A 14,382-nucleotide genomic window follows, 5' to 3' on the forward strand; every position below is an offset into this window, starting at 1 on the left:
AAAAAAAAAAAAAAAAAAAAAAAAGAAGCTGGACAGATGGGTTCCATGTGAATTTAACTAGCATCAGAAGAGAAATCGTCTCAAAACTTGCCTTTCTTTGCTTCCACAATATCAAGGTATGGTATATGTGTATACCATATTGTTACGTATGAAGAAAAACGGGACAATTTTCTTTGCAGCAATCGCAGATATTTGGCACAATGTTTGAGTAAAGATGAAGTGATGCTTAAAAAAGACAGAGACTTTACATCTTTTGTATTAACCTGGATAGAGTTGGAACACATTCTTCTTAGCAAAGTATCACAAGAATGGACAAGCAAGAATCCAATGTACTCAATTCTAATATGAAGCCAGTCTAATACATACCCACATAAGAGAATAACTCAAATCAATTGAAGGTGGGGAGCAAGGGAACAAGAGAGTAGAGAGAGGGGAGGAGGGATAGGGATGGGGTGGTCCCACTTAAGGGTCACAATGTTAGGGTGTATGACACATGTCTTGCGGGTGGGACACAATTATAAGAAATTACCTAACAAATTACCTAACAAATGCAAACAGTATAATCTACTTATTTGTACCCTCAATTAACCTGAAACAATAAAAAAAAAAGATGAAGTGCTAAACAGTCCAAATATTAATCAAACAAAGCTAATGGTGGCTATTTGGTGGTCCAGCACTGGAATCATCCACCACAGCTTCATGAGACCTGGTTAGTCAATTACTGCAACCAACTGGATGAAATCTAGGGATGGCTGCAGCCGAGATTGGTCAGTAGAGGTAGGCCAGTCCTCTTGAAAGTCAGCCCTCCACTCACAAAGCATTGCCGCACAGACTACAGAAGCTGGACTTGGACACTCTCTGTCACCCACAGTATTCTCCAGACTTTATATCACATGACTACCACCTATTCAAGACTTTGGAGCACTTCTTGCAAGGAAAAATACACAATTCTCAATAAGCTGTGGAAAACATCTTTTGCAATTTCATTGCCACTCTCCAGGGTTCACTGCTGTCGTACCCAAGCTACCATTAAGATGGCAAAACTGTATTGATAATTTCAGCACAGTCTTTGATTAACTGTACTGCTTCTTGTTTAAGATACAATAAACTAAACTTTTGATTCAAAATCAGACATTCAGACTTAATGACCTGGTATTTTTAGAAGTTCATATTGAGACGCCTTTTGCTTTGGTGTTGCCAGGGTAACTGTATATGAAATGTGTCTCAGTGGATGTGGACGGGGTGTTCCTGCTTTTCTCCAGCAGCACTGTGAGGTCAGAGGACAAGGTGCCCGGTAGGATCTCAGGTGTGGAGCAGGCGCTCAAGAGTGGGGCTCCAGCCAGGCTGCCAGGGTTGGAACCACTGTTGCCTCGCTGTGACTCAGTTTCTTTCCTTGTGAAGTGGCTGTGACAGTGTGACACAACACCTGCCTTGGGTGTTGTGAGGTGTGAAATGAACTGACTTGTGCAGAGCTTTTAGGACAGGTGTGTTGGCAGGTATTCTGTTGTTGCTGTTCTTCACCGTCATCTTCATCAGCTCGTGTGTTAGATGTTAATATTTTCCCTCAAATTATTGTTTTCATTATCTTTAGTTTGAAATAGAAAACCCTTTATAAAAAATTGGTTATTGTGAAACATTTATTTCAACTTGCTTCTGAAATGTGTGTAAGCCAATTGGTTTTTGAAAATAGAAACATCTTTTAATATTTTATTAATTGAAAGGACATTTTGTATTTTCCATACTTGATTGAAAACAAGTTGGTGAATGCTGTGACATTCCTTGACTCATCTTTTAAAAACAAGTTTTGTCTTTCATAAAACACTTTTTATAGATTAGTTATAACTTGAGCCCCATCACATTTGTGTGTATTCTGTCAATAGCCAGTCAGTCAGTTGGGTGGCGCCTGTAGCTCAGTGGGTAGGGTGCCGGCCACATACACCAAGGCCAGCAGTTTAGGACCCGGCCTGGGCCTGCTATAACAACAATGACAACTGCAACAAAAAAATAGCTGGGCATTGTGGCAGGCACCTGTAGTCCCAGCTGCTTGAGAGGCTGAGGCAAGAGACTTGCTTAAGCCCAAGAGTTTGAGGTTGCTGTGGGCTGTGATGCCACGGCACTCTACCCAGGGCAACAGTTGAGACACTGTCTCCAAAAATAAATAAATAAATAAATAACAAAACAGTCACGTTGTAAAATTGTGCAGGACCAAGTTAAGGGACTGTGAAATGACATCATCCCACAGTCTGTCTGCATCCTGTATTATACATTAATAAAACAATCAGTTTAGTTGTATCTGAAAGGATGCATTTTCCTGACATGATATTTTCTTAAATATGAAAAGTTATATTGATTATTAGATAACATAGAGCCAAAATATCTATTTTCAAAAGTGCTGAGCAATTAAAATGGATTAAAATGCATTTATTATGATTTCATATCATAATAGAGCACAAAATTTCTTAATTTGACCACTTGCTAAAATCAAAATAAAGCACAATCCCACCCTTTTCTCTCCAAGAGGAAGAAATGTTAATATCTCCCTGAGGTGTGAGTTTTTCCTGCTGTGCCCATGGCAACAGTTTCTTCTCACAAAAGGACCAGCCTCCTCAAACACGAGCCCAACACAAACATTTGACTTTCTTTGAGGCAATAATATTAAAGCAAATTCCTTGTCTTTGCCAAACACAAGATTCATTGTGAGAAACTTCCAGCCTCCTTAGTGAGATCTTCCTTCATTACCCAGGTTCATGGACTTAATTCTAAGCAGGTTTCTGAACAGAACTCCTACTAATCTCAATGTGGCCATGGAAAATCTCTTCCCATTCTCCATTTTTCACAAACAGCTCTCTGACTATGGTTGTCAGGAGGCCTTTCTCTCTGCTTGCCTTGCTTTGCAGTAAGGATGGCGGTTGAGCTACAGCTGTTTTGGTGTTGGCTAATAATCCACCCGTCCTTGGGTGAGAAGCCAGGTGCTTTGCCTCCCTGGGTGCATTTCCTTCCTCCTTTGCTCCTGTTAATACCTGTGGTTCTTTGAAATCTGGGAACAGAAATTAAACTGCTGCCTTGTGTGAACCCCTCTTCAACACACAAGGGCACTGTCTAGGGGGTCAGATCTTTCCAGAGTACAAATGAGGGTAGAAGACTCTCCACCTCTCACTTCTCTGTGGCAGTGTCCTGTGGTCTGGGCTTGCTTGGGCACCACCCAGGAACCTTTCTTTTCCCACCTGATAGCAGAAAGTCAGGGTGTGGTATAGACATGGCTGAAATGGAAAGTTGGCTAGTGTCCCTTTGGCCTTCAACCTTCTTCAGCTTGTCTTGCCTTTGAATTCCAGAGAGCTTTATTGTTTCAGCTCTGCACACGTGTTTTGCTTTGTGTGGCTTTTCTTAGTGGTGCCAAATCTGTAACCATCTGACTAATGTGATTCAGGTGTTAGCAACCCTTTTTTCTAGGGAAAGTGGTATCTGCATCTTTGCTTTGGGCTGAGCCCCCGGGCACCAGCATCTAGGCTGAGCATGCTGAGTGTAGATGCCTGCATGCTGCTGCTTCTCCTCAGAAGCCTCACTCAGATGCCCTGCATAGCATGCAGTGCCTACCTCCCCTGATGTACAACTGTGCCCAGCAGCTGGGCACCCCAGACTGTTCGTCATCCTCCTTGCAACACTACAGAACAGCTCCATTCTCGGTTCAAATTTTAGCAGCCTCACGTTCCCTCTGCAAGTCTCGTTAACAGTGATCTCATCTTTCTTTAATATCCCATATACTTTCTGGGGCACCATTCATTTGGCATTTAACATGGGTTATGGTTTAACTTTCTGCCAGCTCAGTTGTGCCTTTGTAGGGAAGGATGTTTTGAAATTTTACTATAGTATAAATATGCACTCAGAGAAGAATACTTACTATAATCTGGATTAGGGCTCATAGTGGAATACACTAAACAGCACCCTGGTGGACTTAATTTCTAATCACTTAATTTCCATCAGCAGGCCCTGGAAGCCCACGGGGCCTCCCAGGCAGATGCCTGCCTGGTTTCTCACAGCATAGAGTTGTGGTGGGTCCTGTGCCCCACGCCAGAGTCCCCACTCCTGTCTACTCTCCGGGGTCTGGCTTCTTTGCCCAGCAGCTGTGAGAATCACTGTGCAGCCCTAGGATGAGCATCTCACTGCAGGGTTTCCAGTTGTGCTCTGCACTTGAGCAGCTCCCAGTGTGGGCTTTTGCCACAGGGGGGCTGTGCAGCGTTGTGCAACCAGGGCGGGGCTCATGCCGTGCATCTACTCCCCTGTAGTAGGTGCTCACAGTAGCTTCCGCTCATCACGGAAACGGTGTTCAGGTAACCGGCCATCAAGTGTCCAGCTCAGTGAATTCTGCCAACTAATTACACGAATGCAAGCTGCCTACTTTCTCCTTGCCATTGGGTCCTGACTTTCACCAGCAGAAACTTTATAGACTTCCTTTTAATTTCTGTTTTGTGTTTTAGCTTAGTGTTATACTCAGGAAGTGTTTTCTGAATGTGTATTCTCCAGTGAGTGTGTCCTGCTGCTGGGCAGTGGCAGTTGGACAGCCCCTCACCAATGTGCTCACTGCTCAGTCACTCAGTGTGCTTTCCTTTCCTTCCTTTTTTTTTGAGACAGAGTCTCAGGCTGTCGCCCTGGGTAGAGTGCTGTGGCATCACAGCTCACAGCAACCTCAAACTCTTGGGCTTAAGTGATTCTCTTGCCTTAGCCTCCCAAGTTTCCTTTGAAAGCCAACCTGGAGTTTTGTTGGTAGTGTAGATATTTCTAGCTTTTTTATATATATAGTGTCTGAAAGAGAATGCTTTATGAAAGAGAATGAAAGCTTTATGAAAGAGAATGCTGTTGAAAATTGAATTATAAGAGTTTTTCTGTTCTTCTTTTGACAGTTGGATACTCTAAAAATCAAGCGATAGCACAGAGCTCGGGGTCTTACCTTTGCTTTTTGGATTCAGTAAGTAATGCTTTTGTTTATTATGCATGTAAATGTTGGTTGAATAGTTAAATGATTAGACCTTTTAGTGTGGTTCTTAAATCATTTTTCTAACATGTTGTGATTGTACTTTTTGTTAAGGTTGATAGGCCATTGCTGTGTAATTACTGTAGCAGTTAATTAATGATAAATGAAACAAATGAAAATATTTGGGCAAGATTGGCAGATATAATACTTAAAGATTAATAACCTTAAATAGAAATAATTGGCTCGGCGCCTGTGGCTCAACCGGCTGAGGCGCCAGCCACGTACACCTAAGGTGGCAGGTTCGAATCCCCAGCCGGACCCGCCAAACAACAATGACGGCTGCAACCAAAAAAAAATAGCCGGGCGTTGTGGCGGGCGCCTGTGGTCCCAGCTACTTGGGAGGCGGAGGCAGGAGACTCGCTTGAGCCCAGGAGTTGGAGGTTGCTGTGAGCTGTAATGTCACGGCACTCTACCCAGGGGGACAGCTTGAGGCTCTGTCTCAAAAAAAAAAAAAAGAAAGAAAGAATTGATAAAAGTTGGTAAGAAAACACAAAGTGGGTAAGTAGGCAGAGGTAGGCAAGAGCACCCAGCATGGATATGAGAGCGACAGATGAACTTTCCTAAAAATTGAAATTATTTACACTCAAATACAGACTAAGTTAGTGATACCCTGTTAAAACTCAAATTAGTAATTTTTATAAATGTAGATACTCAATATTTTGGAATGTATAAATGGGTGTTTTGTTGACAGTACAGTGCTGTGTTATATATCAAGGATTTTAAAAGTGCTCTGCTCTGAACAACTAAATTTCACTACTAGGTATCTCTGAAAAAGGTTTGTATACAAAGACGCTAGTTACGTGCTGGTAGAGTAATGGTGAAGAAAATTATGTTAGATCTCCATACAGGAATCACTGAATGTTTATAAAGTTTTTAGTAACAGGACAAATTATTGTAATGGGTGAAAAAGAATATAAGATTGCGTACATAGTCTGTACTTTAACTATGGATTGTCTTCCTAATCACTGTAAAGTAAACTGTAAGGACATCCATCTGTGTTTACCCCAGGCCTGGGTAGGCTCCCAGGGCTCTTGTGCGTTCCTTGGGGTGCTGGGAGTACCTCAGGCTCAGGAACTGTCTCTGCACCTCTCAGTGGCTCAGTGCTTTTCCTTGATTGCCAGTTGGAGTTTGGGGGGGCTCCTGCCACTATGGGACACAGACAAGGAGGAACTGCTGCGAACACCTGCCCTGAGGCACGAACCCCTCAGCCTGCCACACCGAGGGGGCTGTCTATCCTGTCTCCTTCGGCACTTTCATCTTTTTCCTTGTTCTTTTCTTGTTAGACCCAAATGCCTCAGATTCATCCCAGTTTTCTTACACATGACTTTCAGCCTTCTCTTCTCTGGGTTCATGTTTTCATATGCAAATGACCACCCAGCATTTTCCGTGAACACAAAGACAGTTTCCGCCAAAGACAGCTAGACCCACCACACTGATAATTGTGCTCTTCGTTGCCTTTGAGTGATGGGATTATGGTAGTTTTCTTTTTACTTAAGATTATTTGTTCTGAAGTGTTTTACAGTAAACGTGCTACTCTCTGCTGCCAACAATGCCAAGGTTTGAGTTTGTGACTTGACAGATTCAACCTCTGTCCTAGCAGCATTTTAAGATCTTCCCAAGACAGACCTCCATGTGGACAACTTTGTTTTCATCTTGGCTTAGAAGAAAAGAGAACCACTGAGTCACCTTTCTTCTCCACCTCTCGCCTTCGCACTTAGTTCATGGAAGGGCGGGAAGAAAAGACATGGGGAGCTGTGGGAGATGTAAGAGGAAGCTGATGCCAGCTTAGAACAGGGTCACATGATCCCTGGGGCCACTTCACAGAGTAGTGGTATAGTCTTGCTAGGAGATGGGCACAGGGAACGATGAGAATCTGGCAGTGAAATGCCCTCTAACCTTGGAGCAGAAGAGATGTGAGTTGCCTGGCTGAGTCAGTCTTGGACACTGCTGGACAGGGAGGTGGGGAAGAGCAGCTCAGAGTGACAGGGATGGTGTGCTGAGAAAAGAACCCACTGGATTGGGTGATACTTGGCTCCAGGCCACGTCAGAGAGATGTGATGGTGCAAAGCCTGAGCAGGAAGCTTTACTTGATGCTAGAAATCCAAATTGTTCTCAGGGTTTAGTTAAAATAAATCAATAAAATAATAGTAAGATAAATTTTGGTAAGGTTCAAGCAGCAGACTGTTTGCATTTGGATTTGCAAAGCTGCTTTGCCATGGTAACAGGAGGGCGCTTTCCTCTGCTGGTGATAAATGAAGTGTCAGTCCAGGAGGGGGACTGGTGGGGCACAGGCAGGGGAGGACTGCTTTGTTTAGGCTTCAGCATGGGACACACAGATACTGCCCTGGGTTTTCAGTGTTTATCAGAAAGTTTAGATTTGGTATAACAGTTTTAAAATATATGGCAAAGGGCCTGAGAAAACCAGCAAAAATAGATGGAAAGATGAATTTCTGAGGAAAGGCATGTAAGCTACACAGATTTGAGAACAGGCTAACTTATGTCCTGTTGGTTCCAAAGAGACATTTTTACAGATCTGCTAACTAATTTTTCTGTGTCTAGAGAGAACAAAATATGAAATGAGTTTTCCTTTTATTTAGGGGCTTGGTTGCATGTAAAGGAGAGTTTTTGGCTGTGATACTGATGATGATGCAGCAGAACAACGCAGTACATTGTGAGTGCCCCTCTGGTGCACAGGCGAGCTGGGGAGAAAAGTTGACTCAGGCTCCCTGAGGAGAGGAGTAGGAGTTGGGGGTCTTGCTGGTCCCCAAATCATGTGCTTGGGTTTAGAAGCAGGTGCAAATGCTGCAAGGCTGGGTGTTGGTGGGAAGAGAGAAACTGCTGCGATGATCACTCTAAGTGATCAGAGTCCTTAAAGGATCTTGAGTTTTGCCCAGCTGGTCAGTAAAAATTTTACCTTGAAACTCACTCTAAATACAAACTTTGTAGGGGATTCTGTTTTGTTTTGTTTCAGAGATGTAATCTCACTGTAGTCCTAAGCTGGAGTGCAGTGGTGTCGTCATAGCTCACAGCAGCCTCAAACTCCAGGGCTCAAGTGATCCTCCTGCCTCAGCTTCCCAAGTAGCTAGGACTGCATCACTTCACCTGGCTAATTTTTTAATTTTTTTAGAGAAGAGGTCTCCGTGTGTTGCCCAGTTTGATCTCAAACCCTGACCTTAAGCAGTCCTCCTGCCCCAGCCTCCCAGAGTGCTGGGATTATAGGCGTGAGCCACCACACCTGATATGGAAGATATTATTAAAGTGAGTTGAATAAACATGATTCCTACCCTCTAGGGCAGCAGTTCTCAACCTGTGGGTCACAACCCACCGGAACTGCATTAAAGGACTGCGGCATTAGGAAGGTTGAGAACCACTGCTCTAGGGATTTTTTTTTTTAAATGCCATAGTTATTTATTTATTTATTTTGGCCGAGGCTGGGTTTGAACCTGTCACCTCCAGCATATGGGGCTGGCGCCCTACCCTTTTGAGCCACAGGTGCTGCCCTGCTCTAGGGATTTTGAATCTAGGATATTTTAAATGGGTCATTCCCTGCTGCCTAAGCCCCCAGAATGCTGCAGTCACAGTGAAACCTTGCTATGGACACTGCTGGGAAGAGTTGCCTTGGAGTCTTTCCGGTGGTCTCAGGTGTGCAGAAAGGTTGTGGTAAGGCCTCCCTGGCAACTGTCCTATGATGTTGTTCTGAAAGGGACAGCTTTATAATAAAACTACAGCAGATTCCAGATAGTGAAATGGCCAGTTTCTGATAGGCCACTCTCAGAGGAATGAGCAGTCTCACTAGCTATGTTGTCATTTCCAGTTTCAATTGCGATTAAAGATTCTGGTTGGAAAGAAGAGTGAGTCCTTAGGCATCGCTCTTTAAATGTCATTCTGAGGCTTTGTCAATGACCGTTTTGATACTGGACAGTTGCTGAGTTTGAGATGCTCACATGTCTTTTTCAGGTCAAGGATTAAAGTTGCATTTCCTCTTGTCTTGGTTGTTTGTGGTGTTCTTGGAAACTTTTTTTGTAGAATAAAACAAAGTAAACAGAAAGTCTGGCTTTTAAAGACAATAAACTTTAAGTATCTATGTCATTACAGGGCTTTAGGCTCTAGGCTTCTTACAAATGTGTGCATTCAAGGTCTATGAAAATGTCATCTGGGGAGGCTCTGGCCCTTGGTGGAGCCCTACATCCTTGAGTTGGAGGTTCCCAGAGTACAGAACCCCTGTCTGCCCCTTCTGCCTTCCCTAGGAATCTGACAGCATGGCTGTCCCTGTTGGGAGCCTGTTTGTCAGTCTTAAACCAGGACCTCAGGCCAGAGAGAAAGTGAGAGGAGAGGAGTGCATGGGACAGGATGAGGAAGGCCAAGGTGAGAAGGGTGCTGAGAACCTGGGACTTTCCTGCCTCCACCAACCCAGCCCTGCAGCCAAGGCTGTGGGGAAGACAAAGCTCTTTGTCCTCACTCTCTCTGGCATCCCTTTGATGAGGGACAGGGATATTAGTGTGGCTGCTCCCCATGCAGCAGTCTGCAGCTACGACAGATCCAGTGGGTTGACCGCCACCTGTGCTCTGGACATGGACTCTGGCCCTCCATGTGGAAGGCTGCTTTCTTCCTCCTGCCATTGCCCTTTGGCTTCTTTTCCTCTCAGTTCCTCTATTTGGTGACTTTACTCTCTGATTTTTATGATTTTGCTGTTCCTACTTTATTTAAGCTTATTCTGCCACTTAGTTTCCAGCTCCTGAGTTGGACATCCAGCAGCCCTGCTATCAGGGTCTCGTTTTTCCTTCATTTTCCAGTGAGCTTTAAGGCAATCAGTTTTCTTCTCATGGAAAACTTGCCGGTACTGGGGGACCCCTTAGGAGTAGGTTTGAACGTTACATCTTAGTTATTATAGGTTGTGTTTTCTAGTTTCCATTATGATTTCTTCTTCTTCTTTTTTTTTTTGAGACAGCTTCTCAAGCTGTCACCCTAGGTAGAGTGCTGTGGCATCACAGCTCACAGCAACTTCAAACTCTTAGGCTTAAGTGATTCTCTTGCCTCAGCCTCCCAAGTAGCTGGGACTACAGATGCCTGCCACAATGCCCAGCTATTTTTTGGTTGTAGTTGTCATTGTTATTTGGCAGGCCTGGGCTGTATTCGAACCCACCACCTCTGGTGTATGTGGCTGGTACCCTAGCCGCTTAAGCTACAGGTGCCGAACCATGATTTCTTCTTTTTAAATTTATATCTCGGGATTTAACAGAGGACAGAATTGAGTTAATTGCGATCCTTGGTTCAGGACATGTTCCCATCGTTTGTCAACATGTGCCCCTTTTCACTTGTTTGTTTCTGTTACAGTGATTGCACCTTAGGGTTTATTTTAATAATGTTATGAGCGCCCATGAACTTGCCACCCAAAACAAGAGCTGGCTTGGTCTGCAGACTGCTTAGCTCTCACCACAGTTGTCCTCTGCCTTCCTCCACCTGCGGGCTGTCAGACCACACCTTACACTCAGCATCCCTGGCTCTCCTTCTTAAAATCATTTTTTGTTATCCATACCCATCTGAAACAATAAATTAAAAAAAATTAATTAGTTTTAAACTTCATAAAAGAGGATGTCATGCTGTATGTAATATTAATATTATGGAACTTTCATATATTTATTTAATTATTTAGAGAAAGGGTCTCTGTCACCCTGCTTGAGTGGAGTGCCATAATCCCAGCTCACTGCAGCCTCCAGCTCCTGGGCTCAAAGGACTCTCCTGCCTCACTGTGTTGCTCAGATTGGCCCCCAACTCTTGGCCTCAAGTGATCCTCCTGAGCCTCCCACAGTGCTAGGATTACAGGTGTGATCTTAATCTTAGCAATATTTAGTTTTTTTTTTTTCTTTTTTGAGATAGAGTCTCACTTTGTCACCCTTGGTAGAGTGCCATGACATCACAGCTCATAGCAACCTTAAACTCTTGTATTCAAGTAATTCTCTTGGCTTAGTCTTGTGAGTAACTGGGACTACAGGCACCTACTATGATACCCGGCTATTTTTAGAGATGAGGTCTCACTCTGTCTTATGCTGACCTTGAACTTGTGAGCTCAGGTGATCCACCTGCCTCGGCCTCCCAGAGTGCTGGGATTGTAGGTATGAGCCACCACGTCTGGCCTGGCAATATTTAATCTTAAAATGGAGCATTTTAAAACTTAATATTGTTAAGATTCCATCCATATTGTTGTGTGTCGTTGCTGTTCATTTAACTGAATTAAAATTTACATACAGTAAAGTACAAAGTTTCAAGGTGAGATTTATGTACAAAGTGAATTTGCAGTGGCGTGGCTAATGCTACAATGGAGACACAAAACCTCCCTCATTCAGGAGGTTCCTGGGCTCCTGGGCTCTGTGCCTAGCCCAGCAACAGCTGGCCTGGCTCAGGTCACTCTGGCTGCCTGTTCTGAGATTTCATGCACATAGACATACAATACATGCTCCTTGGTGGTTGGCTTTTCACTCAGCAGAACGGTGACCATCAGTTGTCTGTGTGTTGGTGATTCATTCTTTCCTCTTTGGCCATCGATAAATGAATATACCACCCTTTGTTTCCATGTTGTTTGTGGACATTAGGGTAGTTTTCAGTTTGGGTTATAATAATAAAGGCATCATAAGATTCTTTTATAAGTCTCCTTATGGATGTATATTTTTCATTTCCCTTGGGAAAATACCTAGAGGTAGAACTGAACATTGATACAGTAAAGGTATTTTTAACCTTAAAAGAAACTGCCAGGCAGGGCTCCAGCCACATGCTCCAGGGCTGGTGGGTTCAAACCCAGCCCCAGCCTGCTAAACAAAAAAAAAAAAAAAAGTCAGGTGTTGTGGCGGGTGCCTGTACTTCCAGGTACTAGGAAGGCTGAGTCAAGAGAATCACTTGAACCCAAGAGTTTGAGGTTGCTTTGAGCTATAGTACTCTACCAAGGGTGACAAAGTAAGACTCTGTCTCAGTAAAACAAAAAGAAAGAAATTGCCGGTCTTGGCCACAGAGTGAGACCGTCTCAGAAAAAAAGAAAGAGAAAGAAACTTTGAGGCATCCGTCTCCCATCAGCAAATGTGAGGGTTCCAGTGGCTCCAGCTGCTCATTCACATGACACTATTGGCTGTGGTGCTGTTGTCACCCTGGCAGATATGACATGCTCCTCACTGCGTTTTAATCAACATTTCCCTGATGGCTGGTGATATTCACAGGGCTATTGGCCATTCATAAATCTTCTTTTGTGAAATGCCCAAATCTTTCGCCTTGGGTTATATTGGGTGGCGCCTGTGGCTCAGTGGGTAGCACCCCGGCTCCATATACTGAGTGTGGCCATTTTGAACCCAGCCCCCGCCAAACTGGAACAACGAAAACAAATAGCCAGGTATTGTGGCAGGCACCTGTGGTCCCAGCTACTTGGGAGGCTGAGGCAAGAGAATCACCTAAGCCCAGGAGTTGGAGGTTGTTGTAAGCTGTGATGCTACAGCACTCTACTGAGGGTGATAAAGTAAAACTTCGTCTCAAAAAAAGAAAAAAAAGAGTGGGCTATCCATCATACTACTAATGAGGTGCAAGAGTCTGTTGTGTGTATGCACATTGTGAGTGTGACTGTTTGTGAGGGACATGAACTGTGATTGCTCACTCTGAGTGGCTTTTTCATATTTTAATGGTGCCTTTTGATGAGTAGAAATTTATAATATTGATGAAGTTCAATTTATTGATTTTTTTTTTGAGTTTTGTCACTCTTGGTAGAGTGCCCTGGTGTCAGAGCTCACAGCAACCTCAAACTCTGGGGCTTAAGCAACTCTCTTGCCTCAGCCTCCCGAGTAGCTGAGACTACAGGCACCCACCACAACGCCCAGCTATTTTCTGTTGTAGTTGTCATTGTTGTTTAGCAGGCCTAGGCTGGGTTCAAACCTGCCAACCCTGGTGTATGTGGCCAGTGCCCTAGCCACTGAGCTACAGGTGCCAAGACTGATTTTGTTTTCTTTTTTTTTTTGCAGTTTTTGGCCAGGGCTGGGTTTGAACCTGCCACCTCTGGCATATGAGGCCCACGCCTTACTCCTCTGAGCCACAGGCACTGCCCTGATTTTTTTCTTTTACAGTTAAAATATTTTTCCTGGCTCAGCGCCTGTGGCTCAAGTAAGTAAGGCGCCAGCCACATACACCTAAGGTGGCAGGTAGGAATCTACCCTGGGCCCGCCAAACAGCAATGACGGCTGCAACCAAAAAATAGCTGGGCGTTGTGGCAGGCACCTGTGGTCCCAGCTACTTGGGAGGCAGAGGCAGGAGACTCGCTTGAGCCCAGGAATTGGACGTTGCTGTGAGCTGTGATGCTACAGCACTCTACCCAGGGGGACAGCTTGAGGCTCTGTCTCAAAAAAAAAAATAAATAAATAAATAAAATAAAATAAAATATTTTTCCTGAGAAATCTGTGCTTATCCTAAAGGAATAATTATTTTCTTATATAATCTTTTAGTTTTTACTTTTATATTTAGATCTCTCACTCATCTCAAATTAATTTCTGTGTGTGGTGTGTGTGAAGTAAACATTAGGGTTAATTTTTTCCTCAGATACTCAGTTCTGGAACCAGTTATTGAGTCTTTTTTTTTTTCCCATTTAATTATGCTGATGCTTTTGTTGAAGATCAGTCTCTGTGTCAGTGTGGGTTTATTTTCAGGGTTTCTGTTCAGTTCTACCAGTTACCTGCATCTCTGGTTTGCTGCCCAGCATCCACTGACAAGCTCATTCTCCTGGGCATGGACTTTGGAGTTGCTCTTGGGTCTTGGTTGCTGGAAACCCCACTGTGCAGTCATGAGTTCCTCTAAGGTTTGCAGTGAACCTGGGATTGCCATATGTGGTGAAGAGAAAGGCCTGCAGACAGCTGTGCTCTCACTAGCCGCAGGCTCGATTGTGGGTCCAAGCACTGTCCAGCACTTGCTCACTGTTGTCAGGCTTTCATCTTCACCAGCTGAGCAGGAGCAAAGTGGTGCCTTTCTGAATTGTGGTGAGCAGTGTCTTATTGCTTGGTAATGTGGGTTTCCTTTTCCATGAAACGAGTCTACATCTTTTTGCCCATTTCTTTTTCCTTTAACACAATCACAACTTAGGGGCAGTGCCTATGGCTCAAAGGTGTAGGGCGCCGGTCCCATATGCCGGAGGTGGTGGATTCAAACCCAGCCCTGGCCAAAAACTGCAAAAAAAAAAACCAAAACAATCACAACCTAGAAAAATTTCACGGTTAGTCCAAATAACTTTTTGTTTTCCCTGAACCATTTGTGAGTAGGCTACCAGCACTCCAGGTATCATCTGAGTCCTGGTTTCCTGCAAAGAGTATTGTGCTACAGCCCATAGGATGCCC

The 14,382-nt window shown here is 44.1% G+C and overlaps 1 protein-coding gene across 1 annotated transcript in view; it reads left to right on the forward strand.

The window, feature by feature from the left end:
- The window catches only part of B3GNTL1 (UDP-GlcNAc:betaGal beta-1,3-N-acetylglucosaminyltransferase like 1), a 114,026-nt gene that overhangs the window by 10,889 nt on the left and 88,755 nt on the right, over window positions 1–14,382 (forward strand). The window contains exon 4 of the mRNA XM_012802825.2: window positions 4,899–4,963. Coding sequence (XP_012658279.1) covers window positions 4,899–4,963 — 65 coding nt within the window. The remainder of the gene's footprint in view (window positions 1–4,898; window positions 4,964–14,382) is intronic.

This window comes from Otolemur garnettii, unplaced genomic scaffold (genome assembly GCF_000181295.1).
Source record: "Otolemur garnettii isolate 467f Iridium unplaced genomic scaffold, OtoGar3 scaffold00018, whole genome shotgun sequence".
NCBI classification, from domain to species: Eukaryota; Metazoa; Chordata; class Mammalia; order Primates; family Galagidae; genus Otolemur; species Otolemur garnettii.